The sequence below is a fragment of the Nerophis ophidion genome, linkage group LG18, assembly GCF_033978795.1.
Source record: "Nerophis ophidion isolate RoL-2023_Sa linkage group LG18, RoL_Noph_v1.0, whole genome shotgun sequence".
Lineage (NCBI taxonomy): Eukaryota > Metazoa > Chordata > Actinopteri > Syngnathiformes > Syngnathidae > Nerophis > Nerophis ophidion.
Genome location: NC_084628.1, coordinates 45,283,428 through 45,309,746, shown reverse-complemented (window position 1 = coordinate 45,309,746; position 26,319 = coordinate 45,283,428). Strand labels below are relative to the sequence as shown.

Below are 26,319 nucleotides of genomic sequence, written 5' to 3'. Positions count from 1 at the left end.
TCTTCAGCACCAGTCGACGGGTGGTGGCAATGCCCATCTCTGCCCTTCGCAAGGGACCCTCTTCGAAACGCGTTCTTTCGGAATGATCGCTGCATAATACACTGTACTTTGTGTGTGTGGTCCAATCCAACAGTGTTCGCTTGACATCTCTGTTCCATAGTAAAGCTTCACCGTCATCTTTTGGGAATGTAAACAATGAAACACCGTACTGCTAAAGGCAGCCAAAATACACCGCTTCCCACCTACAGCTTTCTTCTTTGACGTCTCCATTATTCATTGAACAAATTGCAAAAGATTCAGCGACACAGCCGTCCAGAATACTGTGGAATTATGCGATGAAAAAAGGACGACTTATAGCTGGGAACGGTGCTGGAACAAAATGTCCTCTACGATGCGTGACGTCACACATACGCGTCTTCATACCGCGAGGTTTTAGCATGATACTTCCGTGCGAAATTTAAAATTGCAATTTAGTAAACTAAAAAGGCCGTTTATGTTAATATTTCATCATTGATATATAAACTATCAGATTGCGTGGTCGCTAGTAGTGGCTTTCAGTAGGCCTTTAAGCCGCTAAATGGCTTGTTCAAAATTCTGGACAATCATCAGATGACCTCTGTCCTGGTCAAAATGTTCCCTCTCCTTGGAAGATGGATCACATGGCAGCTAATGGACACTTATTGCTTCCCTCTTTTCATTACTGCCCCGAGATCATTCGTCATCATTACTCTGCGCTACCAGGTTATCGTACATTAGATAGAGATAAGGACGGAAAGCAAATTCCCACTACCACGTACAGTGAGGGGTTTAATGTCTGTGGGACAAACGGACATTAGGCTCAAGGAGTGCAGTTAATCATTCATTGAAATGCAAGGGAGGATGTATCTGCATGCTGTGTGTTAGTCACTGTGGATTCTCTCTCAAGTGATGTTTCAGCGCAGAATTTGACAGTCCAGTCCCCAGTGGGAACCTTGGCAAATCTTCCATTTCCAGCCCTAAATGCAAAAAAAAAAAAGCGACAAAAAAAACATGTCACTCAGGTTTGTTCCCTTGAAATCCTGTCAAGGCAATCACATTGTTTATGCCGGAGGGGTCCAAACTTTTTCCACTGAGGGCCGCACACGGGAAATTAAACCATGCGGGGGCCAATTTGATATTTTCCATTTTTAAACCATAACAAAATATATGGATTTTTTGATTTTTTTAATTTTTACTTTAAGGCAAGGGTCTCAAACACGCGGCCCGCGGGCCAATTGCGGGTAAAATAAAGGTGTGCCAATGCACGGATAGCGAAATGCTAATAGTTAGCAAGAGTCGAGCGCTCTGAAGCTAAGCTAAGACTTAGCAGAGAACATACAAAAGGGACGCAACTGTTGCAAAGAGCACACAAAACGTCCATCCAGAACTAAGGTAGCAGGCGGTCTTAAATACCAACATAACAATCCAAAACAGGTGTGTGTCAGGCGCCAGTGCAGGTGAAACAAATGACGTAGCCATGGTGACGAATCTAAACTAGGAAGTGCTCAAACGAAGGGATCCGCAGTCCAGAAATGATCAAAACACAAAAAAGGATACAAAAAAGGGGCGGCATAGCTCGGTTGGTAGAGTGGCCGTGCCAGCAACTTGAGGGTTGCAGGTTCGATTCCCGCTTCCGCCATTCTAGTCACTGCCGTTGTGTCCTTGGGCAAGGCACTTTACCCACCCGCTCCCAGTGCCACAAACACTGGTTTAAATGTAACTTAGATATTGGGTTTCACTATGTAAAGCGCTTTGAGTCACTAGAGAAAAGCGCTATATAAATATATTTCACTTCACTTCACATAAACTAGAGATATGATCCGGGAACCAGCTCACAACAGCAATTTGTTCAATTAATAATGGAGACGTCAAAGAAGAAAGATGTAGGTGGGAAGTGGTGTATTGCGGCTGTCTTTAGCAACACAAACACAGCCGGAACGGAGCGGTCAAGCGAACATGGTTCCCTTCCACATGCCAACCGGCAGGTTTCGGGGAGAAAATGGTGGTATTAAGTCGGCTCTTACCGTAGACATGAGCGGAGAGCTTGAGTCGTTCCTTCTGCAGCTGCGGACTCTCTTGCCTCCTCCCACCGGCCGCCCCCGACCGTCGGATGCTTACACCGTGCAGGAGGGGGGGAAAAAAAGAATCTCAGCCCGGCTGCCATGCCTCGTCGAGAAACTTGGCTTCCCTCGGAGACACTGGCGGTCACCATACCCCTCCGACTTTCAGGTACGACCATATAATCTCACTAAAACACTAGTAACACTTGCGGCCCGCGAGACGTTATTTTGCGGGCTGCACCTTAATATGAAAATTTAATGTTGGTGCTGCCCGCAAGTTTTATATGAATGGCGCTTCATTTTTCCGAGAGACTCCCAATTTTCAGTGCTCCTCCAGGGGTAATCATTCTCCTGAATTTCACCCAAACATCAATATTACTGTAAGAGGGCACCGTGGAGTCACTGTCTTTAGCGTCCTCTACAAAATATACAAACAGCATGCCAGCCCAGTCTCATGTTGTATTTGGCTTATATAGACGCAGCAAGCGACTGCAAGATATACTCGGTCAACAGCCATACAGGTCACACTGAGGGTGGCCGTATAAACAACTTCATCACTGTTACAAATATGCGCCACACTGTGAACCCACACCAAACAAGAATGACAAACACATTTTGGGAGAACATCCGCACCGTTACACAACATAAACACAACAGAACAGATACCCAGAATCCCATGCAGCCCTAACTCGGCCCACTATTGTAGCCCGGAATAGTTAGGTCTGCATTGGATTCTGGGTATTTGTTCCACCCTCAGTTGGACCTGTATGGCTGTTGATCAAGTATCTCTTGCAGTCACTTTCATACAATAAGTGACTTGGCCGGCACACTGTTTGTATGGTGGAAAAGCGGACGAGACGGCAGGTTGTAGAGGACGCTGAAGGCAGTGCCATCACGGCGCGCCCTTAATATTGTTGACCGGGCGAAAACCGGGAGAATGATTGCCCCAGGAGATTGTCGGGAGGGGCACTGATATTCGGGTGTTTCCCGGAAAGATCGCAAGAGTTGGCAAGTATGTTTGAAAGCCATTCAAAGAAGGTGAATTCATTCCTATGCACTTAAGATGTGACTTTAAGGTTTTACTACTTACGTATAAAATACTACACGGTCTAGCTCCATCCTGTCTTGCCGATTGTATTGTACCATATGTCCCGGCAAGAAATCTGCCTTCAAAAGACTCCGGCTTATTAGTGATTCCTAGAGCCCAAAAAAGGTCTGCGGGCTATAGAGCGTTTTCCTTTCGGGCTCCAGTACTCTGGAATGCCCTCCCGGTAACAGTTCGAGATGCTTCCTCAGTAGAAGCATTTAAGTCTCACCTTAAAACTCATTTGTATACTCTAGCCTTTAAATAGACCTCCTTTTTAGACCAGTTGATCTGCCGCTTCTTTTCTTTCTCCTATGTCCCCTCCTCCCTTGTGGAGGGGGTCCGGTCCAATGACCATGGATGAAGTACTGGCTGTCCAGAGTCGAGACCCAGGATGGACCGCTAGTCGGGACCCAGGATGGACCGCTCGCCTGTATCGGTTGGGGACGTCTTTACGCTGCTGATCCGCTTGAGATGGTTTCCTGTGGACGGGACTCTCGCTGCTGTCTTGGATCCGCTTGAACTGAACTCTCGCGGCTGTGTTGGAGCCACTATGGATTGAACTTTCACAGTATCATGTTAGACCCGCTCCACATCCATTGCTTTCGGTCCCCTAGAGGGGGGGGTTGCCCACATCTGAGGTCCTCTCCAAGGTTTCTCATAGTCATCATTGTCACTGGCGTCCCACTGGATGTGAATTCTCCCTGCCCACTGGGTGTGAGTTTTCCTTGCGCTTTTGTGGGTTCTTCCGAGGATGTTGTAGTCGTAATGATTTGTGCAGTCCTTTGAGACATTTGTGATTTGGGGCTATATAAATAAACATTGATTGATTGATTGAAAAAGTGCATGTTAGATTTTTTTTTAAGAAATCTTTTCTTGCGGCCCAGCCTCACCCAGTTTCTGCATCCAGGGGCCCCCAGGTAAATTGAGTTTGAGACCCCTCCTTTAAGGGCTCCCGAGGACCATAATTGTTTTTAAAATGTTCAAAACAAGTCAAATTATCATTTTTTTTTTTTTTTAATTTTATGTTTACATTAAATCTCTATATCAACGTCAGGTTGATGTTAAGAAAAAAAAATGCATTTTTTGTCAAAGACAAATTTGGTTTTTATAGTAAAAATGAAATTTGGAGTATTTCCCCCACCGCCCAAAACATACAAAAAGCAATGTTTGATGTGAAGTCATTGGAGCCCTAAAAAGATCAATAATGCAGGACACCATCCATTTTAATTCATTATTATTTTCGAGTAATAACAGAGAAAATAAAAATAAAATCCCACTAAATATCTTTGGGATCCAAATGGTCCCCCACTCATAAATTGATACATTTTTATTATTATTTTGTTTTACTTTCAACACTTAAGTTATGAGATCAACTTCAGATAGATCTGTCGATTTTAAGTTTGAACTCTTATTTTGTTTGTATTATGTTCTTCTGTCAAAGAAAACATTGTATTTACATGGCAAACACACAATATATGCAATATTTTCCACATAAAACATTTTCATGTGAAATATTTGAAGTAAATGAAGCTTTGAATAGGTCAATAATTCATTATAATATAATTTTATTTATTTTTTTGAGCAAAAAAAAGAAAAAGACAGACAAAACAAATAAACTTTGTGTGGAAAAAAATAGCAACTTTTTGTAGTTAATTTCACTTCATTTCACTTTTTTTTTTATGTCTTTTTTTTTTTTTTTCAATAAAATTTCCAGAATGTGTGGGGGGCCGGTAAACAATTAGCTGCGGTCCGCAAATGACCCCCGGACCTCACTTTTCACACCCCTGGTTTATGCCAAAGAATAAATTTGGTTTAAAGAAGGTGGTATGCTCATGTTTTAAATATTTTATTTTGTTTTAGTTTTCGGTGGGTGGAACAAAAGGTGAGTTTCTTCCCACAAATGTAAAATACTTCTAAAGAGTCACAGTTAGACTTTACTTGCGAAAAATTCTGAAAACCTAATTTTTGTCATCTCTTGTTTAATTATGTTCTGTTTTCCTTCAGACTCCATTGTTTCCTGTTTTTGCAATTCCTTGTTTGCTTGGTTGCCATGACTACCACTCAGTTCCTGCCTTTTAACTCCTGTTTTGTCACCATAGCAACCATTAGTTTCACATTTTGAAGTCACGCACCTGTTTTCAATCGCCACATCACTATTTAAGCCTGTCATTTTCTGTTGGTCGTCCTGGCGTCATTGTGTTCGTTCCATGCTCTGTTCTTGTTTCATGCCAAAGTCCATGCTGTTCTTTTCTAGTCACAGTAAGCCTTGTTTGCGTTGTGTTCATAGTTTATGTTAAAGTGTTAGTTTTGTTTCTTTAGCCAAGTTGTGCCTCCGCAGTGATAGCTTTTTGTTTGTACCTTTTTTTGTTTGTACCGTCTGCCTTCCTGGGAGAACAACCCTGCAAAAAGGGACAAACCCCCACCCCCCATCGTGACAGAATGACGGCAGGACGACCAACAGAAAATGACAGGTTTAAATAGAGATGTGGTGACTGAAAACAGGTGCGCGAGTTCAAAATTTTAAACAGGTGAAACTAACTGTTGCTATGGTGGAAAAACAGGAGTGAAAAGGCTGGAACTGAGTGGTAGTCATGGTAACAAAGCAAACAAAGAAGTGCACAAACAGGAAACGATGGAGCCTTAAGCAAAACAGAACATAACTAAAAAAAAAAACATGATCACAAGACATGACAATTTTAGCTTGTTTGGCTTTTGTTTGACTATTAGAAATCACTGTGTTAAAACAGTACAAACATTTGTCCTGGCTGCTCAGTCAAATATTATGAAAATAAGTAATTTGATATTGTATTGGATACAAAACAATGCAGGTTGATTGGCAACATTAAATTGGGCCCTAGGGTGTGAATGTTGTCTATCTGTGTTGGCCCTGCGATGAGGTGGCGACTTTTCCAGGGTGTACCCCGCCTTCCGCCCCAGTACTGCTGGAATAAGCTCCAGCACCCCCCGCAACCCCGAGAGGGACAAACGGTAGTAAATGGATGAATAGATGGACAAAACAATGCTGTGTTTACATATGTTGCCTATTTTAAGGTGATGCATTGTGGGATTCATTATCTAGGCTTAAAGAAAATATGTTTCTCCCTGTCATGGATGTGTAGGGTAGAAAGCCGGAGGAACAAAAAAATGTTATTTTGATAAAGTATAAATCCATCCATCCATCTTCTCTCGGGGGGACAGCAGCCTAAGCAGGGAAGCCCAGACTTCCCTCTCCCCAGCCATTTCGTCCAGCTCCTCCTGGGGGATCCCGAGGCGTTCCCAGACCAGTCGGGATTCATAGTCATCCCAACATGTCCTGGGTCATCCCCGTGGACTACTACCGGTCGGACGTGCCCCCCCCCCCCCCCCCCGGGTGGCATCGAACCCCCTCATCTGGCTCCTCTCGATGTGGAGGAGCAGCGGCTTTAGTTTGAGTTCCTCCCGGATGGCAGAGCTTCTCACCCTATCTCTAAGGGAGAGACCCGCCTACCGGCGGGGGGAACTCATTTTGGCAGCTTGTACCCGTGATCTTATCCTTTTGGTCATAACCCAAAGCTCATGACCATAGGTGAGGATGGGAACGTAGATCGACCGGTAAATTGAGAGCTTTGCCTTCCGGCTCAGCTCCTTCTTTACCACAACGGATCGATACAGCGTCTGCATTTCTGAAGACGCCACACCAATCTGCCTGTCAATCTCACAATCCACTCTTCCCCCACTCTTGAACAAGACTCCGATGTACTTGAACTCCTCCACTTGGGGCAAGATCTCTTCCCCAACCTGGAGAAGAAACTCCACCCTTTTCCGGGCGAGAACCATGGACCCGGTGCTGATTATTATCCCAGTCGCTTCACACTCGGCTGCGAACCGATCCAGTTAGAGCTGAAGATCCTGGCCAGATGAAGCCATCAGGACCACATCATCTGCAAAAAGCAGAGACCTAATCCTGCGGCCACCAAACCGGATCCCCTCAACGCCTTGACTGCGCCTAGAAATTCTGTCCATAAAAAGTTATAAACAGAATCGGTTCACAAAGGACAGCCTTGGAAGAGTCCAACCCTCACCGAAACGGGTCCCAACTTACCCGTTAAGACCGCAGTCTTAAAAACCTGGATAAGCCGCTTAATGGCTTGTTGAAAATTCTGGACTATCATCAGATGACCTTTTTTCCTGGTCAAAATGCTACCGGATCCCCTCAACGCCTTGACTGCGCCTAGAAATTCTGTCCAATAAAGTACTGAACAGAATGGGTGACAAAGGACAGCCTTGGCGGAGTCCGACCCTCACTGGAAACGGGTCCAACTTACCCGTTAAGACCGCAGTCTTAAAAACCTGGATAAGCCGCTAATTGGCTTGTTGAAAATTCTGGACTATCATCAGGTGACCTTTTTCCTGGTCAAAATGCTACCGGATCCCCTCAACGCCTTGACTGCGCCTAGAAATTCTGTCCATAAAAGTACTGAACAGAATGGGTGACAAAGGGCAGTCTTGGCGGAGGTCCCGACCCTCACTGGAAACGGGTCCAACTTACCCGTTAAGACCGCAGTCTTAAAAACCTGGATAAGCCGCTAAATGGCTTGTTGAAAATTCTGGACTATCATCAGATTACCTTTTTCCTGGTCAAAATGGTACCGGATCCCCTCAACGCCCCTGACTACGCCTAGAAATTCTGTCCATAAAAGTTATTAACAGTCTCGGTGACAAAGGGCAGACTTGGCGGAGTCCGACCCTCACTGGAAACGGGTCCAACTTACCCGTTAAGACCGCAGTCTTAAAAACCTGGATAAGCCGCTAAATTGGCTTGTTGAAAATTCTGGACTATCATCAGATGACCTTTTTCCTGGTCGAAATGGTACCGGAATCCCCTCAACGCCCTGACTGCGCCTAGAAATTCTGTCCATAAAAGTTATGAACAGAATCGGTTCACAAAGGGCAGCCTTGGCGGAGTCCGACCCTCACTGGAAACAGGTCCATCTTACCCGTTAAGACCGCGGTCTTAAAAACCTGGATAAGCCGCTAAATGGCTTGTTGAAAATTCTGGACTATCATCAGATGACCTTTTTTCCTGGTCAAAATGCTACCGGATCCCCTCAACGCCCTGACTACGCCTAAAAAGACCCTCACTGGAAACGGGTCCAACTTACCCGGTAAGACCGCGGTCTTAAAAACCTGGATAAGCCGCTAAATGGCTTGTTGAAAATTCTGGACTATCATCAGATGATCTTTTTCCTGGTCAAAATGCTACCGGATCCCCTCAACGCCCTGACTACGCCTAGAAATTCTGTCCATAAAAGTTATAAACAGAATCGGTGACAAAGGGCAGCCTTGGCGGAGTCCGACCCTTACCGGAAACGGGTCCAACTTACCCGTTAAGACCGCAGTCTTAAAAACCTGGATAAGCTGCTAAATGGCTTGTTCAAAATTCTGGACTATCATCAGATGACCTTTTTCCTGGTCAAAATGGTACCGGATCCCCTCAACGCCTTGACTACGCCTAGAAATTCTGTCCATAAAAGTACTGAACAGAATGGGTGACAAAGGGCAGCCTTGGCGGAGTCCAACCCTCACTGGAAACGGGTCCAACTTACCCGTTAAGAACGCAGTCTTAAAAACCTGGATAAGCCGCTAAATAGCTTGTTGAAAATTCTGGACTATCATCAGATGACCTTTTTCCTGGTCAAAATGCTACCGGATCCCCTCAACGCCCTGAGTACGGGTCCGACTTACTGCCGGCAATGCGGACCAAGCTCTGGCACTGATCATACAGGGAGCGGACCGCCACAATAAGACAGTACGTTTAAATAATACTAAAAATACAAAATAAAGGAGGAAGACAAACAAAGCCAATGCTACACAGAAATGGGTACAATTGGCAACATTTTGGCTACCTTGACTTGTATTAGTCTAAACATGTGATGTACTTCCATGTACTGTAACTTTGTCAAAGCTTGTTGAAACTAGCCCAGCTATGAGGTGGCGACTTGTCCAGGGTGTACCCTGGCATAGGCTCCGGCACACCAGTGACCCGATAGGGACAAGCGTTAAAAAAATGGATGGGCAGATGCTCAAACCAAACCATTGTTAATGTCGAGGTCAATAAACTTCCATTTCTATTTCCCTGAAGATCCTTGCTGGGCAATTATGTGCTGAAGGACTTGGATGTGAACGGCAGATCCAATTATCTAACGTAATGAGGCTGCTTGGAATCACCTTTTCTCTGGTTTGACTGGTTTGCACGATTCACTTTCACCTTACCTGAATTCCACTCTTGCACTGTCAACACACACACACACACACACACACACACACACATATGAAAACACACACAAACATCCTTCTTCAACAGTCATTTTTCTCAAGCCTTCCTTTTGCTTTTCAGGACCATCATTTCATTTGTGTTGGTAGAATACTTTCCGTATTTCCTTGAATTGCTGCAGGGGCGCTAATTAATTTAAAACCTCTTCTCACTCCGGAATTCACCAAAGGCATGTGGTAAAGGTAAGCATGCGCTAATTATTTTATAAACTCTTCTCACTCCGGCGCTTACCAAAGGCAAGCGGTAAATATAGGCCTATGCTTATAAATTTGAGTGTGATGTAAGGATACCATCATGAAAAGCACATTTAATAAAAAAAAAAACGTTATTATGGTCTTACCTTTACTTATAAATCAAGTCCATGCGCAGCTCCTTCTGATCAAAAGCATCGATAACTTGTTTAAAGAAGTCTTCCTTATCTTTCTTCAGTTTTAAAAGTCTCTCTGCCTCGATGGAGATCTTCCTTTATTACCTCCTGCTTCGATTGAAAGTCCAGTTTTAAAAACTGTTTTATTTTAGATATGTAATCCTCCATGTTAAAAGTGCAAGCGAGAGGAAGAAATAAAGGATCGCTGCTCACTCTTGCTGCCTGTTGTCACTTCTTCTGCAGCCGAGTAGTCGCAAGAAGGATCACTAGCGCCCTCTACCACCAGGAGGCGGGAGTCATTCAATGACTCATATTTGACACACACAGCTACGGTATATTAATAAAACATAGCTGCTTGATGTTCTTTTTAGCATATTCGATAGCTTGGACCTTAAATCCTACTGAATAGCTCTTAATCTTCTTCCCTTTTTGAAATCAGCCTCCTCCATTTTGAAAATGATGACAGGTGAAGTGTCACTCGTGACGTGACGAGTTTGACCCGGCAGAAATTCTAGGCATATGCTAATTAATTGGCGAAACGAGTTTGACCCGGGGGAAATTCTAGACATGCGCTAATAAAAATAATATTGTCAGGCTTGCCTCTGACAGTTTGTCTATGTTTGAGTTTTTTCCTCTACATTTGTCTGTTTCCTTTGTTTAGTATTTCCTGTCTTTTAGTTCCTGTCTAGTGCTCTTATTTTGTCAGCTTCCTGTCTTGTTCCCTGAGTGCTGTGTTCCCCTTCAGCTGCGGCTGATTGGCATCTGGCCACACCTGTTGCCAATCAGCCGGGCTAATAAAAATAATATTTTGCGAAACGAGTTTGACCCGGCGTTAATTCTGAGCCGGCGGTAACGCTAAGCATGCGCTAATTATTTTGCAAAACGAGTAATTCTAGGCAGGTGTATACTATATACCCGGCGGCAATTCAAGGAAATACGGTATATAGCGCTTTTCTACCTTCAAGGTACACAAAGCGCTTTGACACTACTTCCGCATTTACCCATTCACACACCGATGGCTGGAGCTGCCATTCAAGGCCCTAACCGCGACCAATCAGGAGCAAGGGTGAAGTGTCTTGCTCAAGGACACAACAGACGTGACTAGGTTGGTAGAAGGTGGGATCGGACCAGGAACCCTCAGGTTGCAAGCACGGACACTCTCCTAACCGCGCCACGCCGTCCCCAAAAGTATTCACGTACAGCAGTGTGTAAACGGCCTCCACTGCATTGAACAACTTTGTTCAAACATTTTTAAAAAGGCAATGGATGGATGTGTGTGTATATGTATATATATATATATATATATATATATATATATATATATGTAGGTGTGGGAAAAAATCACAAGACTACTTCATCTCTACAGATCTGTTTCATGAGGGGTTCCCTCAATCATCAGGAGATTTTAATGGAAGCATTCACATACAATGGTTTGTATAGAGCACAGAGTGGGTGGGTACAAGCAGGCGTAGGGTGTGGTGATTGGCTCATGTGTTACCTAGGAGGTGTTTCCGCCTGTGGCGGCATGTTGAAATGATTTCACTGCGCTTGTTGAGGGATGATAGCTCTGGATGATATATAATAAACAGTTTCTCTTTTAAGCATAAGTTGCATCTTTTATTACCACTGTTGTAAGGTGTGCTGGATGCAAGAATTTGCCATGTTATTGAATATTCAACATTATTGTCTTTGAGGTTCCAAATGTGTTTGCTGAGTTCGGTAGAATTCTGCAAAGTCTGGTTTCTAAAGGAGGCGTTGTGATTATTCCATCTTGTTTTGAACGCTCCTTCGGTTAATCCTACGTACGTGTCGGATGTGTTAATGTCCTTGCGTATTACCTTTGCTTGGTAAACGACTGATGTCTGTAAGCACCTTCCGTTGAGAGGGCAATCAGGTTTCTTGCGACAGTTACATTCGTTATTGGTTTCAGAGTCGTTTAGTCTGGGGGTAGGCAGTCCTTTTGCAATTGCTTTGTTGTGGTTTGAAATGATTTGTTGCATGTTATTCATACAGCTGTAGCTCAATTTAATGTTGTTCTTGTTGAATATTTTTCTTAGGGTGTTGCCTTTGGGGAAGTGTTTGTCGATCAGAGTGAGGAACTTGCGGCCGATGTTGGTTGAGACGTCTTTGCTGAATGGCGGATTGTACCAGATGATGTTGTTTCGTTTTCTGCAGAAAAGCAGAAAACGAAACAACATCATCTGGTACAATCCGCTGGTACAATCCGCCATTCAGCAAAGACGTCTCAACCAACATCGGCCGCAAGTTCCTCACTCTGATCGACAAACACTTCCCCAAAGGCAACACCCTAAGAAAAATATTCAACAAGAACAACATTAAATTGAGCTACAGCTGTATGAATAACATGCAACAAATCATTTCAAACCACAACAAAGCAATTGCAAAAGGACTGCCTACCCCCAGACTAAACGACTCTGAAACCAATAACGAATGTAACTGTCGCAAGAAACCTGATTGCCCTCTCAACGGAAGGTGCTTACAGACATCAGTCGTTTACCAAGCAAAGGTAATACGCAAGGACATTAACACATCCGACACGTACGTAGGATTAACCGAAGGAGCGTTCAAAACAAGATGGAATAATCACAACGCCTCCTTTAGAAACCAGACTTTGCAGAATTCTACCGAACTCAGCAAACACATTTGGAACCTCAAAGACAATAATGTTGAATATTCAATAACATGGCAAATTCTTGCATCCAGCACACCTTACAACAGTGGTAATAAAAGATGCAACTTATGCTTAAAAGAGAAACTGTTTATTATATATCATCCAGAGCTATCATCCCTCAACAAGCGCAGTGAAATCATTTCAACATGCCGCCACAGGCGGAAACACCTCCTAGGTAACACATGAGCCTATCACCACACCCTACGCCTGCTTGTACCCACCCACTCTGTGCTCTATACAAACCATTGTATGTGAATGCTTCCATTAAAATCTCCTGATGATTGAGGGAACCCCTCATGAAACAGATCTGTAGAGATGAAGTAGTCTTGTGATTTTTTCCCACACCTACATATTGCGCTCTACCACGGTATCGAGCACTATTCTCCGGATAATCCAATCAAGACATATATATATATATATATATATATATATATATTAAGAGTTCATATGCAAAAGCAGATTCTGTATATTAACGATTTTCTGCCTGCTGGTGTTGTCGGTACATATACAAGCGTGCAATGATTTATTTAATATCAACATAAGCAAGTCATGAAAGCCTAAACTTTTAAGAAATGCTGATGTAATGAATGGCTTTCAAGTAAGAATGTTTGATGTGGTTTTACATCAAAAGCAGATATATCCAAATTATGATATGTCGCAAAAACAGATATCTCCAAAATCGTTTTCTTTGCGGTCGTTATTTCGCATAATATTCAAGATAAAGAGAGAGAGAAAAACAGAACGTGGAATTTATCGAAAGCCACATTTCAACGTAACAACTGTTCACATTTATTTACTTCATTATTTAACAGTTTCGATCCCTTGCTACGTATAAATCTAGCTGTCCCTGCGAACATTGGTTTTTCGTACTTGCTAACCGGACATGCTTTTTTGGAACTGTGACCTCACATATTTACCTCGTGCTTTTCAGCACAAAATGAAAAAACAAAAACAACAGTGTTGCAATGAAGACAATGTTTTATTAATAAAAACAAGCACAAATGCTCAACCTGGTTTGCCTCTCAAAAACACTCCTGTGCAGATAACAGCTCACTCATCATCGCTATCGACATTAGCTCCATGCTCGACAACATCGTTTAATGCAGCGGTGTAAAACTCACGGACACGCGTGCTAGCGCCAACATCAAATAATAACTTCAACACGTCAGTTTTTTTCGCTGGCTTAACAGTTTTGTTCACAGGAGAAGCTTCCAAATTATTCATGCGTGGATAACAACACTGATATATCGGCTTTTGTGGTAGATGATACATGGCGCTTATCGGCCGTTGCAATAAATCGCTGAACTAAATGACGTTAAAAGCGACATTTGTCCGCATTTGCAAACAAATTGATTTTGGTATACCACAATAGAAGTGGCGGACTATATATTACAGAGGCTGGGCTAAACTTTATCAAAATGGCGTTTATCGGTTTTTGCGTATGAACTATGTTTAGACCAGTTGATCTGCCGTTTCTTTTCTTTTTCTTCTATGTCCCACTCTCCCTTGTGGAGGGGGTCCGGTCCGATCCGGTGGCCATGTACTGCTCGCCTGTGTATCGGCTGGGGACATCTCTGCGCTGCTGATCCGCCTCCGCTTGGGATGGTTTTCTGCTGGCTCCGCTGTGAACGGGACTCTCGCTGCTGTGTTGGATCCGCTTTGGACTGGACTCTCGCTACTGTGTTGGATCCATTGTGGATTGAACTTTCACAGTATCATGTTAGATCCGCTCGACATCCATTGCTTTCCTCCTCTCTAAGGTTCTCATAGTCATTATTGTCACCGACGTCCCACTGGGTGTGAGTTTTCCTTGCCCTTATGTGGGCTTACCGAGGATGTCATGGTGGTTTGTGCAGCCCTTTGAGACACTAGTGATTTAGGGCTATATAAATAAACATTGATTGATTGATTGATATATGTCTTGATTGGATTATCCAGAGAATAGTGCTTAGTTTTTCAACTGTGATTGTTTTTAAATGGCTTTATAAATAAAGGTGGTATGGTATGGTAATGGAAGCTTTTACGTTGATATATTTAGATTAATTAGAAGTTCTAACAAAATCAATGTAGATATAATGAAATAGGGTGCATTTGTTTCAATGATGTCATTTTTTCCAAAATAGATTTTTTTTGCACGATTCTCTGCGTTCCTACTTTTCACAATGTTGCTTTGTCCAGGGCAGCGAAAACCACCAATATTTATCTTGACAGCAGGCGCACATATCCAAATAGCGGGTGTAAATATTTAGCTTTCAGCAGTCAAGCGCTGACCTTCCCCAAGTGGGTTGGTTTTGTTGTCAAATACAAAGAGTCCGGCTCTCTGGTGTTTCGACCGAGGAGTCCTTTTCTTTTATTTTGCAGTAGTGGGCTTTTCTTTTATCTGCAACTCTCGCAAGCACATTTGTTTAATTTAAGATTATTAACACGAGTGCAGTAAAAAACAATGATTCATCAAATTCACTTAACTTAGGTGTCAAAAGAGCAAACATCTGTGAATGTTAAAGAAAACTACAATATATAATACAATAATATATGTGTATACACACATATATATATATATATATATATATATACACACATACAAACCCCGTTTCCAAATGAGTTGGGAAATTGTGTTAGATGTAAATATAAACGGAATACAATGATTTGCAAATTCCTTTCAAGCCATATTCAGTTGAATATGCTACAAAGACAACATATTTGATGTTCAAACTCAGACACTTTATTTTTTTTTTGCAAATAATAATTACATTAAAATTTCATGGCTGCAACACGTGCCAAAGTAGTTGGGAAAGGGCATGTTCACCACTGTGTTACATTACCTTTTCTTTTACCAACACTCAATAAACGTTTGGGAACTGAGGAAACTAATTGTTGGAGCTTTGAAAGTGGAATTCTTTCCCATTTTGTTTTTATGTAGAGCTTCAGTGGTTCAACAGTCCGGGGTCTCCGCTGTCGTATTTTACGCTTCATAATGCACCACACAGTTTTGATGGGAGACAGACTCTTTTTTCACGAAGCCACGCTGTTGTAACATGTGCTGAATGTGGCTTGGCATTGTCTTGCTGAAATAAGCAGGGGCGTTCAAGAAAAAGACGGCGCTTAGATGGCAGCATATGTTGCTCCAAAACCTGTATGTACCTTTCAGCATTAATGGTGCCTTCACAGATGTGTAAGTTAGCCATGTCTTGGGCACTAATGCACCCCCATACCATCACAGATGCTGGCTTTTCAACTTTGCGTCGATAACAGTCTGGGTGATTCGCTTCCCCTTTGGTCCGGATGACACAATGTCGAATATTTCCAACAACAATTTGAAATGTGGACCCGTCAGACCACAGAACACTTTTCCACTTGGCATCAGTCCATCTTAGATGATCTCGGAACCAGAGAAGCCGGCGGCGTTTCTGGATGTTGTTGATAAATGGCTTTCGCTTTGCATAGTAGAGCTTTAACTTGCATTTACAGATGTAGCAACGAACTGTATGTAGGGACAGTGGTTTTCTGAAGTGTTCCTGAGCACATGTGGTGATATCCTTTAGAGATGGATGTCGGTTTTTGATACAGTGCCGTCCGAGGGATCGAAGGTCACGGTCATTCTTTGTTGGTTTCCGGCCATGCCGCTTACGTGGAGTGATTTCTCCAGATTCTCTGAACCTTTTGATGATATTATGGAGCGTAGATGTTGAAATCCCTAAATTCCTTGCAATTGCACTTTGAGAAAGGTTGTTCTTAAACTGTTTGACTATTTGCTCACGCAGTTGTGGACAAAGGGGTGTACCTCGCCCCATCCTTTCTTGTGAACGACCGAGCATTTTTTTGGGAAGCTGTTTTTATACCCAATCATGGCACCCACCTGTTCCCAATTAGCCTGCACACCTGTGGGATGTTCCCAATAAGTGTTTGATGAGCACTCCTCAACTTTATCAGTATTTATTACCACCTTTCCCAAGTTCTTTGTCACATGTTGCTGGCATCAAATTCTAACGTTAATGATTATTTGCAAAAAAGTTCATCAGTTTGAACATCAAATATGTTGTCTTTGTAGCAGATTCAACTGAATATGGGTTGAAAATGATTTGTATTCCGTTTATATTTACATCTAACACAATTTCCCAACTCATATATATATATATATATATATATATATATATATATATATATATATATATATATATATATATATATATACACGTGTTACACTTTCACAAATATTATTCATGTGTGTTGCTTCAGCTTCGCCAGCATCACTCATCCACATTGTTACACTTGCCATACTGTTGACATATTCAGGACAAACCTGGATTTATGTAACCAAATTCCACTCAATTATTTACATAATGACGGGTGTGGTATTGGAAATTATTAATCACGTTAATACGGTTAAGACAGAGTGAGCTGGCGCCACCGTCGCTGCATCTTCATGTTAATTAGTTATATCCACACGGGTTTGAGAATCGAGGTCATTCAAGGGCATTATGAATGTTTATGAAATAATACAATATGTAGTTACAAAATAGATTTTCTCACTTCATTATTCGACGAGCTTCATACAAGAGTGCAGGATCTCAAAGCCGTGGAGGTCTCGAAGTCTGCTCACATGTCTTGACAATAAGAAGAAAAAAAAAAAAGGTGTTATCATTTTCTCATTCTTCAACCTTGAAGAATAAATAGTTCAAACAATAATACACACACAGGAAAATGACTTCCAGCAGCCACATGTCATCATGTCATAAAGCAGGGGTCAGCAACCTTTTTGAAAGCAAGAGCTACTTCTTGGGTACTGATTAATGCAAAGGGCTACCAGTTTGATACACACTTCAATAAATTGCCAGAAATAGCCAATTTGCTCAATTTACCTTTAACTCTATGTTATTATTAATTATTAATGATATCTATCTTTGTGGAAACACTGATCATCTTAATGATTCCTCACAATAAATATATATATAGAAACAGATACATATTTTTATAAATATATTTCGACTCTTTATAATTCAGAATTCAACCGAAAAAAAGAAGAGAAAAACTAGCTAATTAGAATTTTTTTTATTTTTTATTAAAAAAATAATTTAAGGACCATCATTAGTCATTTTTCCTGATTAAGATTTATTTTAGAATTCTGATGACATGTTTTAAATAGGTTAAAATCCAATCTGTACTTTGGTAGAATATATAACAAATTGGACCAAGCTATATTTCTAACAAAGACATAATAATTTTGGGGAATTTTAACCATAATAAGTTTGAAGAAATATTTCACAAATATTCTTCGTCGAAAACAAATAAGCTAAAATGAAGAATTAAATTAAAATGTGTTTATTATTCTTTAAAATAAATAAAAAAATATTTACTTGAACATTGATTTAAATTGTCAGGAAAGAAGAGGAAGGAATTGTGTTTAAAAATCTTAAAATCATTTTTAAGGTTGTATTTTTTCTCTAAAATTCTGAAAGTTATAAGAAGCAAAGTAAACAAAAAAAAAAAAAGAATTTATTTAAACAAGTGAAGAACAAGTCTTTAAAATATTTTCTTGGATTTTCAAATTCTATTTGAGTTTTGTCCCTCTTAGAATTAAAAATGTCAAGCAAAGCGAGACCAGCTTGCTAGTAAATAGATAACATTTTAAAAATAGAGGCAGCTCACTGGTAAGTGCTGCTATTTGAGCTATTTTTAGAACAGGCCAGCGGGCGACTCATCTGGTCCTTACGGGCTACCTCCTCCATAATTTTTTTTCTTTACTCAACACTGGGAAATGAGAAGGCTAAAAGACCTAATATGACTTGCCGCCTTGTTTTCTAATGCTCTTAAGCGTCTGACATTCGAAACACCTTCATTCTCTGACCCCTTGTACTTCACTTCCTGTCTCTCAGTTTGTGTACCTCTATGTGCTATAATGAAGTGAAATAGAGTGCCTGCCACCAGCGGAGGTTGCGCAATTTAGACATACCGTATTTCCTTGAATTGCCGCAGGGCATATAGTATGCGCCTGCCTTGAATTACTGCCGGGTCAAACTTGCGACGTCACGAGTGACACTTCTCCTGTCATCATTTTCAAAATGGAGGAGGCTGATTTCAATACCGGTAATTTGAAATTGCATAAAAGGAAGAAGATTAAGAGCTATTCAGTAGGATTTAACGTCCAAGCTTACATCACACTCAAATTTTTTACTGCATGCCTTTGGTAAGTGCCGGAGTGAGAAGCATGTCCTTCCTTGATGGTCCTGGGAACCCGCACGACAGCAAGCGACTGTCACACCACACTTCTATTAGTGGACATCTTATATGTCATATAAAATGTGTAACGGTGGTTGTATGGTGTGTGGTCATTAAATATGTATTCTTATATATGTTCTTCACAGAAAATGAGCTAAAGTCAGTGAGTCTCAGTTTGAAAAATCAATTAAATAACTATAATAATATAAATGTATATACACAATATACACCCCCGCCTCACCCTATTGTAACCCGGAAGAGTTAGGGCTGCATTGGATTCTGGGTATTTGTTCTGTTGTGTTTATGATTTGTTACGGTGCGGATGTTCTCCCAAAATGTGTTTGTCAATCTTGTTTGCTGTGGGTTCACAGTGTGGCGCATATTTGTAGCAGTGTTAAAGTTGTTTATACGGCCACCCTCAGTGTGACCTGTATGGCTGTTGACCAAGTATGCCTTGCAGTCAATCCCGTGGATCTGCAGAAGCCTCATACAATATGTGACTTGGCCGGCACACTGTCTGTATGGTGGAAAAGCGGACGAGACGGCAGTTTGTAGAGGACGCTAAAGGCAGTGCCATCACGGCACGACCTTGATATTTTTGTCCGTGCGAAATCTGGGAGATTGATTGCCCCGGGAGATTGTCGGGAGGGGCACTGATAGTCGGGTGTTTCCCGGAAAGAACACGAGAGTTGACAAGTATGTTGCTAAGGCGGGAAAACCATTAAAAGAAGGTGAATTCATTAAAAAGTGCATGTTAGATTTTTTTAAGAAATTTTTTCTTGCGGCCCAGCCTCACCCAGTTTCTGCATCCAGTGGCCCCCAGGTAAATTGAGTTTGAGACCCCTGTTGTATAGCCATACCAAATAGAAACAGGTGTTCAAAACGATTCATTGATTACTAATTGTCCTTATTGTTTATTAAGGAAAGGTAGTCAAATGCCTATCTCTTTTACAAATGTCAATAGTCCATGCATTTTAGCTTGCAAATGGTGGGGTGTCTGTTTCACCACATATTACAAACCCCGTTTCCATTTGAGTTGGGAAATTGTGTTAGATGTAAATATAAACGGAATACAATGATTTACAAAAAAAATTTAAACCATATTAAGTTGAATATGCTACAAAGACAACATATTTGATGTTCAAACTGATAAACATTTTTTTTTTTTGCATATAATCATTAACTTTAGAATTTGATGCCAGCAACACGTGACAAAGAAGTTGGGAACGGTGGCAATAAATACTGATAAAGTTGAGAAATGCTCATGAAACACTTATTTGGAACATCCCACAGGTGTGCAGGCTAATTGGGAACAGGTGGGTGCCATGATTGGCTATAAAAGCAGCTTCCCAAAAAAATGCTCAGTCTTTCACAAGAAAGGATGGGGCAAGGTACACCCCTTTGTCCACAACTGCGTGAGCAAATAGTCAAACCGTTTAAGAACATCGTTTCTCAAAGTGCAATTGCAAGAAATTTAGGGATTTCAACATCTACGCTCCATAATATCATCAAAAGGTTCAGAGAATCAGGAGAAATCACTCCACGTAAGCGGCATGGCCGGAAACCAACATTGAATGACCGTGACCTTCGATCCCTCAGACGGCACTGCATCAAAAACCGACATCAATCTCTAAAGGATATCACCACATGGGCTCAGGAACACTTCAGAAAACCACAGTTTGTCGCTACATCTTCTTTTTTCACGTGTTGCAGCCATGAAATTCTAAGTTAATTATTATTTGCACAAAAAAAAAATAAAGTTTATGAGTTTGAACATCAAATATGTTGTCTTTGTAGCATATTCAACTGAATATGGGTTGAAAAGGATTTGCAAATCATTGTATTCCGTTTATATTTACATCTAACACAATTTCCCACTCATTCAGTTGTTTGGATGGAAGAGTGACAATGATGTTTGCAGATAATGTGCCTTGCTTTAGGCCATTTCCTAGCATGTAATCAACAACATGTGCTCCATATAAGCGGAGAGAGGGCACCTGGGCTCTGATTGACACAGCTTCCCCAGAGCAATGGCTGCATTTTGCTGCACGGCTGTCCTCTTAGCATCCCCTGCGGCGTGGCGAAGCAGCTGAAGCACGATATCCGTGCCCAGCAGGTTGCTGGCAACATCCTTCAACTCCAGGCAATGGGCCAGGCACAGGGCCGCGTTTCCTGACACCATCTCATCACAGCTTGCGCTCAGCAAACGGCGGAAAAGGGATAGCGCTGCGATAAACAAAAAGCAAATAGGAAGACAATGAGTGTTCAAGTGCACGAAGACGTCGTCCGTGCAATGAACAGAAGGTCGAGATGAAGGCATTGGTGCGAAAAGTAAATGTAAATCGTGTCTTACTTCTGTCAGACTTCACCAAGTCCCGCCGGGCCGAGTGGCTGGCAGCCGTGCACACCACCAGAATCTTTACGGCGTATTTAGTGGCAGTCGATTCTGCTGTCTGGCAACCGGTCAAGAAACAAGATTATATTCGACAAATGTTGAGAGACAGCACACGTCTTTGAGCTTAATAAAAGGGTCCCTGAGGAGTCAACAACACTAATGTCAGCGCGGATCTGGAGAGTACAACCACAGTAAAGCCGTGATATGAGCAAGGTGATCCAAATAAACATTTTTTATTGAAAGAAATAAAAAGGAACAGTCCATTGGATACTGACTGCAGTGATTGTCTTTGACCTGACTACATGTTCTTTAAAGGCCTACTGAAATATTTTCTTATTTAAACGGGGACAGCAGGTCCAGTCAGGGGGAGCTCCACAAACCACGTTAAACCCAGATTCCGATCTAACAAAGGTCTTAACTCATTCTCTTTCTATGCCACATCAATGTGGAATGCACTCCCAACAGGTATAAAAGTAAGTGCATCTCTATATTCCTTCAAAACCACTCTAAAACAACACCTCCAGGCAACTTCAACACTTTACTAATACCCTCCTCCATTCACATCCCATCTCCCCGGATTATAAACAACTCAAATGTACTTCTAATGTATATACTTGTTCTTATGCTATGTGAACTCACTGGCTGTACATATCCTACTAAGTCACACCTACACTGTTTCAATGTCCACATTTCTCTGTTGATGCAATTGTTGATGACTGAAGTTCTGATATCAACCAAAGCTCCTCATCCCAGCCCCCGGATTGTAAATAATGTAAATAATTCAATGTATATACTATGATGATTAACTTGTGTGATGACTGTATTATGCTGATAGTATATATTTGTACCATGAATTGATTAACGTGGACCCCGACTTAAACAAGTTGAAAAACTTATTGGGGTGTTACCATTTAGTGGTCAATTGTACGGAATATGTACTGTACTGTGCAATCTACTAATACAAGTATCAATCAATCAATCAATTCTATGTGTCATACTTGATCATTTCGCGATATTGCCATATTTTTGCTGTAAGGATTTAGTAGAGAACATCCACGATAAAGTTGGCAACTTTTAGTCGCTAATAGAAAAGCCTTGCCTGTACCGGAAGTCGAAGACGATGACGTCACCCGTTGAAGGCTCCTCACATTGTTTTTAATGGGAGCCTCCAACAAAAAGAGCTATCTGGACAATTTCCCTATTAATTTGAGCGAGGATGAAAGATCTGTGTTAGAGGATATTGATAGCGACGGACTACAAAAGAAATAAAAAAACATGATTGCATTGGGACGGATTCGAATGTTTTTAGACACATTTACTAGGATCATTCTGGGAAATTCCTTATCTTTCTATTGTGTTGTTAGTGTTTTAGTGAGTTTAATAGTACCTGATAGTCGGAGGGGTGTGTCCCCGGTTGTCGTGAGGCCAGTGTCTGATGGAAGTTGACGGCACAAGCTCAGCTGATCTCCGGTAAGAGGCGACTTTTTACCACAATTTTCTCACCGAAAACTGCTGGTTGACATTTGGTCGGGATCCATGTTCGCTTGACCGCTCTAATCCATAGTAAAGTTTCACCTCCGGGAATTTCAAACAAGGAATCACCATGTGTTTGTGTGGCTAAAGCTTCCCAACTCCATTTTTCTACTTTGACTTCTCCATTATTAATTGAACAAATAGCAAAAGATTCAGTAACACAGATGTCCTGAATACTGTGTAATTATGCGATTAAAGCAGACTACTTATAGTTGTGTGTTTGCGCAGCGCTAATATTTCCTAACAGGAGATGAAATGTGCCCGGACCTACACTGGGGTTTATTGAAAAATAAACAAGAGTCAAACCTGCTCAAGCATGTCCTTCCTTGATGGTCCTGGGAACCCGCACGATAGCAAGCGACTGTCACACCACACGTTTCAGCACGTACACGTCAGCATTCCGCGACTTTTTCAACAAGAAACTCCCGGGAATTTTAAAATTGCAATTTAGTAAACTAAAAAGGCTGTCAAACTCAAAACCCAACTTCAAAACCTTATCAAGAGGGCTGGTAACATAATTAGCAGGCAGCCCCCTTATTCGACAAGACCGTGACAAAGCAGGGTCTTAAAGACCTACTGAAAGCCACTACTAGCGACCACGCAGTCTGATAGTTTATATATCAATGATGAAATATTAACATTGCAACACATGCCAATACGGCCTTTTTAGTTTACTAAATTGCAATTTTAAATTTCCCGCAAAGTGTCCTGTTGAAAACGTCGCTTAATAATGGCGCTTATGTTGACGCGTCCTTGTGACTTTATTAGTTGTAGCGGATATTTTATCTCAGCACCACTCATGGCTAAAAGTCGTCCGATTTAATCGCACAATTGCACAGTATTCTGGACATCAGTGTTGCTGAATCTTTTGCAATTTGTTCAATTAATAATGGAGACGTCAAAGAAGAATGCAGTTGGTGGAAAGCGGTGTATTGCAGCCCGTGTTTGTTTGTTTGTTGTGAAGCTTTAATACAGAACAGAGGGGTCAAGTGAACATGTTTCTCTACCACATGTCAACCGGCAGCTTTCGGTGAGAAAATTGTGGTAGTAAGTCGGCTCTTACCGTAAACATGAGCGGAGCTTGTGTCGTTCTTCCTGCAGCTGTCAAAGAGGCAGCTGCGACTTTCTTGGCTCCTCCATGGCTTCCCTCAGAGACACTGCCGGTCACCACACACCTCCGACTTCCAGGTATGACTATATAATCTCACTAAAACACTAGTAACACAATAAGCAGATAAGATTTTTTCCAGAATTATCCTAGTAAATGTGTCTAATAATATCTGAATCGCTCCCACTGCCCTCAACTTTTTTTTTCTTGCTAGTCCTTCACTCTCACTATCCTCATCCACGAATCTTTCATCCTCGCTCAAATTAATGGGGAAATTGTCGCTTTCTCGGTCCGAATCGCTCTCGCTGCTGGTGGCCATGATTGTAAACAATGTTCAGATGTGAGGAGCTCCACAACCCGTGACGTCACGCGCACATCGTCTGCTACTTCCGGTACAGGCAAGGCTTTTTTATTAGCAACCAAAAGTTGTGAACTTTATCGTCGATGTTCTCTACTAAATCCTTTGTGGCGATATCGCGAAATGATCAAGTATGACACATAGAATGGACCTGCTATCCCCGTTTGAATAAGAAATTCTCATTTCAGTCGGCCTTTAGGCTAAATGATGTTGTGGGAAAGATTAATACATTACATGGAAAAGAAAAGGGACATTTCTGCAACCTTTTTTGTTCTTTTACTCCAGCCAATATGCTGACTGTGGAGGGGGGCGTGGTCTGCGGTCCAGCCGCGGAGCGGGTGTGTAAAGACCGGCCTTGAAAACAGTAGATTGCTGTTACAATAACTATGTAAATATTATCACACTAACTTTAGTATCCTTAAAGTCCGTTGCTTTAGTTATTAGCTATTGTGCTCAAGTTAGACATTTTCTAATCTATGCAAGGATAAAACTTCTTGTCTGAGCGGTGGCCACAGCCACAGATGTTACCTTTGTTTTAGCCCGCTAACAGCCAAGGACTTCAAGGAACTCAACGAAGATAAGATGACAACACGCAGACGAGACAGACACTTCAAGGACCTCAACGAAGATAAGAAGATAACACGCAGACGAGACAGACACTTCAAGGACCTCAACGAAGATGAGATGACAACACGCAGACGAGACAGAGACTTCAAGGACCTCAACGAAGATAAGATGACAACACGCAGACGAGACAGACACTTCACGGACCTCAACGAAGATAAGATGACAACACGCAGACGAGACAGACACTTCAAGGACCTCAATGAAGATAAGATGACAACACGCACACGAGACAGACACTTCAAGGACCTCAACGAAGATAAGATGACAACACGCAGACGAGACAGAGACTTCAAGGACCTCAACGAAGATAAGATGACAACACGCAGGCGAGACAGAGACTTCAAGGACCTCAACGAAGATAAGATGACAACACGCAGACGAGACAGAGACTTCAAGGACCTCAACGAAGATAAGATGACAACACGCAGGCGAGACAGAGACTTCAAGGACCTCAACGAAGATAAGATGACAACACGCAGACGAGACAGAGACTTCAAGGACCTCAACGAAGATAAGATGACAACACGCAGGCGAGACAGAGACTTCAAGGACCTCAACGAAGATAAGACGACAACACGCAGACGAAGCGGGCACAAGGTGAAATCACAAGGCCCCCGGCCCATTCTGTCACGTATTGTGAGTCCTGGACCTGCTTTGCATATTATATGTGACCACTCCTTTTAGAAGCGGCCTCAATGACGTTGACTATGGAACTCTGAATAAAAAGAGGAACGCGGGAACTGAAGCTTAAAGCGTAGGGCGAAACTGTGACTAAGTGTTCAGCGCTGTGCGTTCTCCTCATGAGCTTTATTGAACTCTGTCTCTGCTCGGTTCCTTGCTTCTTGTCTGATTAATAAATAGTTTAATAGATGTCATCAGTGTTTCAACCTGACATTGTTGTTTTAAATTAAAAGCAGTTAACATTCATTTACATTTGTATGAAAATGTTTATAATGGTTACATCAAACAAATTGTTTTCTATTTCCATTACTTTTTAAATCTGACAAAATAGCGTGTCAGTGTGTGTTTTGGAATTGATTGAAACTTTAGCTGTGAACCTGAAAACTGAGACGGTGTGTGTTGAGTGCAGTTCAAGTACTGTACCTACCACCTTAGGCATGCAATATGTCACAATAAACTGTGCAGAGTGGAGTACCTTCAGCAGTCGCCGCACAGTCTTTACCACACGTCCCTGAACCACATGATTAACAGCCTCGGAGGACTGTGGGAGGACGGTGCTCAACACACCCAAAGCTCTCTGGCAGGACAAGGAAAAACACAGGCATTAGCGAGACAATAGCTGTTCAAGGAATAGGCAAAAGAAAATAATTTAGAGTGTATAAAGAAGTGATTTCTTTAGTTGGCGGGAGGGAAACACTATCGTAGAACTACTTGGTATTGGATCGTTACCCAAATTTGTAGTGTCACCCACAATTGATGTGAAATATCTGAACAATCTTTCCTTTTCACAGCACTTAGTAAACATCTGGGAACTGAGGAGACCAATTTTTTAAACTTTTCAGGTGGACTTCTATCCCATTCTTG

General features: G+C 41.8%; 2 protein-coding genes across 3 annotated transcripts in view; one reads left to right on the top strand and one right to left on the bottom strand.

Annotated features, from left to right (window-relative positions):
- Nucleotides 1-850: 850 nt before the first annotated feature.
- LOC133537264 (tetratricopeptide repeat protein 12-like) overlaps nucleotides 851-26,319 on the bottom strand; it is a 101,949-nt gene continuing 76,480 nt past the window's right edge. Inside the window, exons 18-22 of one of the 2 annotated variants that reach the window (XM_061878241.1) lie at nucleotides 25,931-26,032; nucleotides 21,107-21,206; nucleotides 20,751-20,979; nucleotides 17,068-17,141; nucleotides 851-995 (exon numbers count right to left, since the gene is read on the bottom strand). In XM_061878241.1, coding sequence (XP_061734225.1) covers nucleotides 17,072-17,141; nucleotides 20,751-20,979; nucleotides 21,107-21,206; nucleotides 25,931-26,032 — 501 coding nt within the window. In that variant the 3' untranslated portion in view covers nucleotides 851-995; nucleotides 17,068-17,071. Of the gene's footprint in view, nucleotides 996-16,812; nucleotides 17,142-20,750; nucleotides 20,980-21,106; nucleotides 21,207-25,930; nucleotides 26,033-26,319 lie in introns of those variants that run through there. The other variant, XM_061878240.1, reaches the window with a different exon arrangement.
- Nucleotides 7,018-25,965, top strand: LOC133537265 (serine/threonine-protein kinase fray2-like). Its single transcript, XM_061878242.1, has 2 exons — nucleotides 7,018-9,660; nucleotides 24,687-25,965. The coding sequence occupies exon 2, from the start codon at nucleotides 24,730-24,732 to the stop codon at nucleotides 25,456-25,458; it is 729 nt and encodes a 242-aa protein (XP_061734226.1). The 5' UTR covers nucleotides 7,018-9,660; nucleotides 24,687-24,729; the 3' UTR covers nucleotides 25,459-25,965.

Bases quoted from the DNA above. Each gene is read 5' to 3' on its own strand.
- LOC133537265 (XM_061878242.1), top strand. From the start codon at position 24,730: ATGACAACACGCAGACGAGACAGACACTTCAAGGACCTCAACGAAGAT.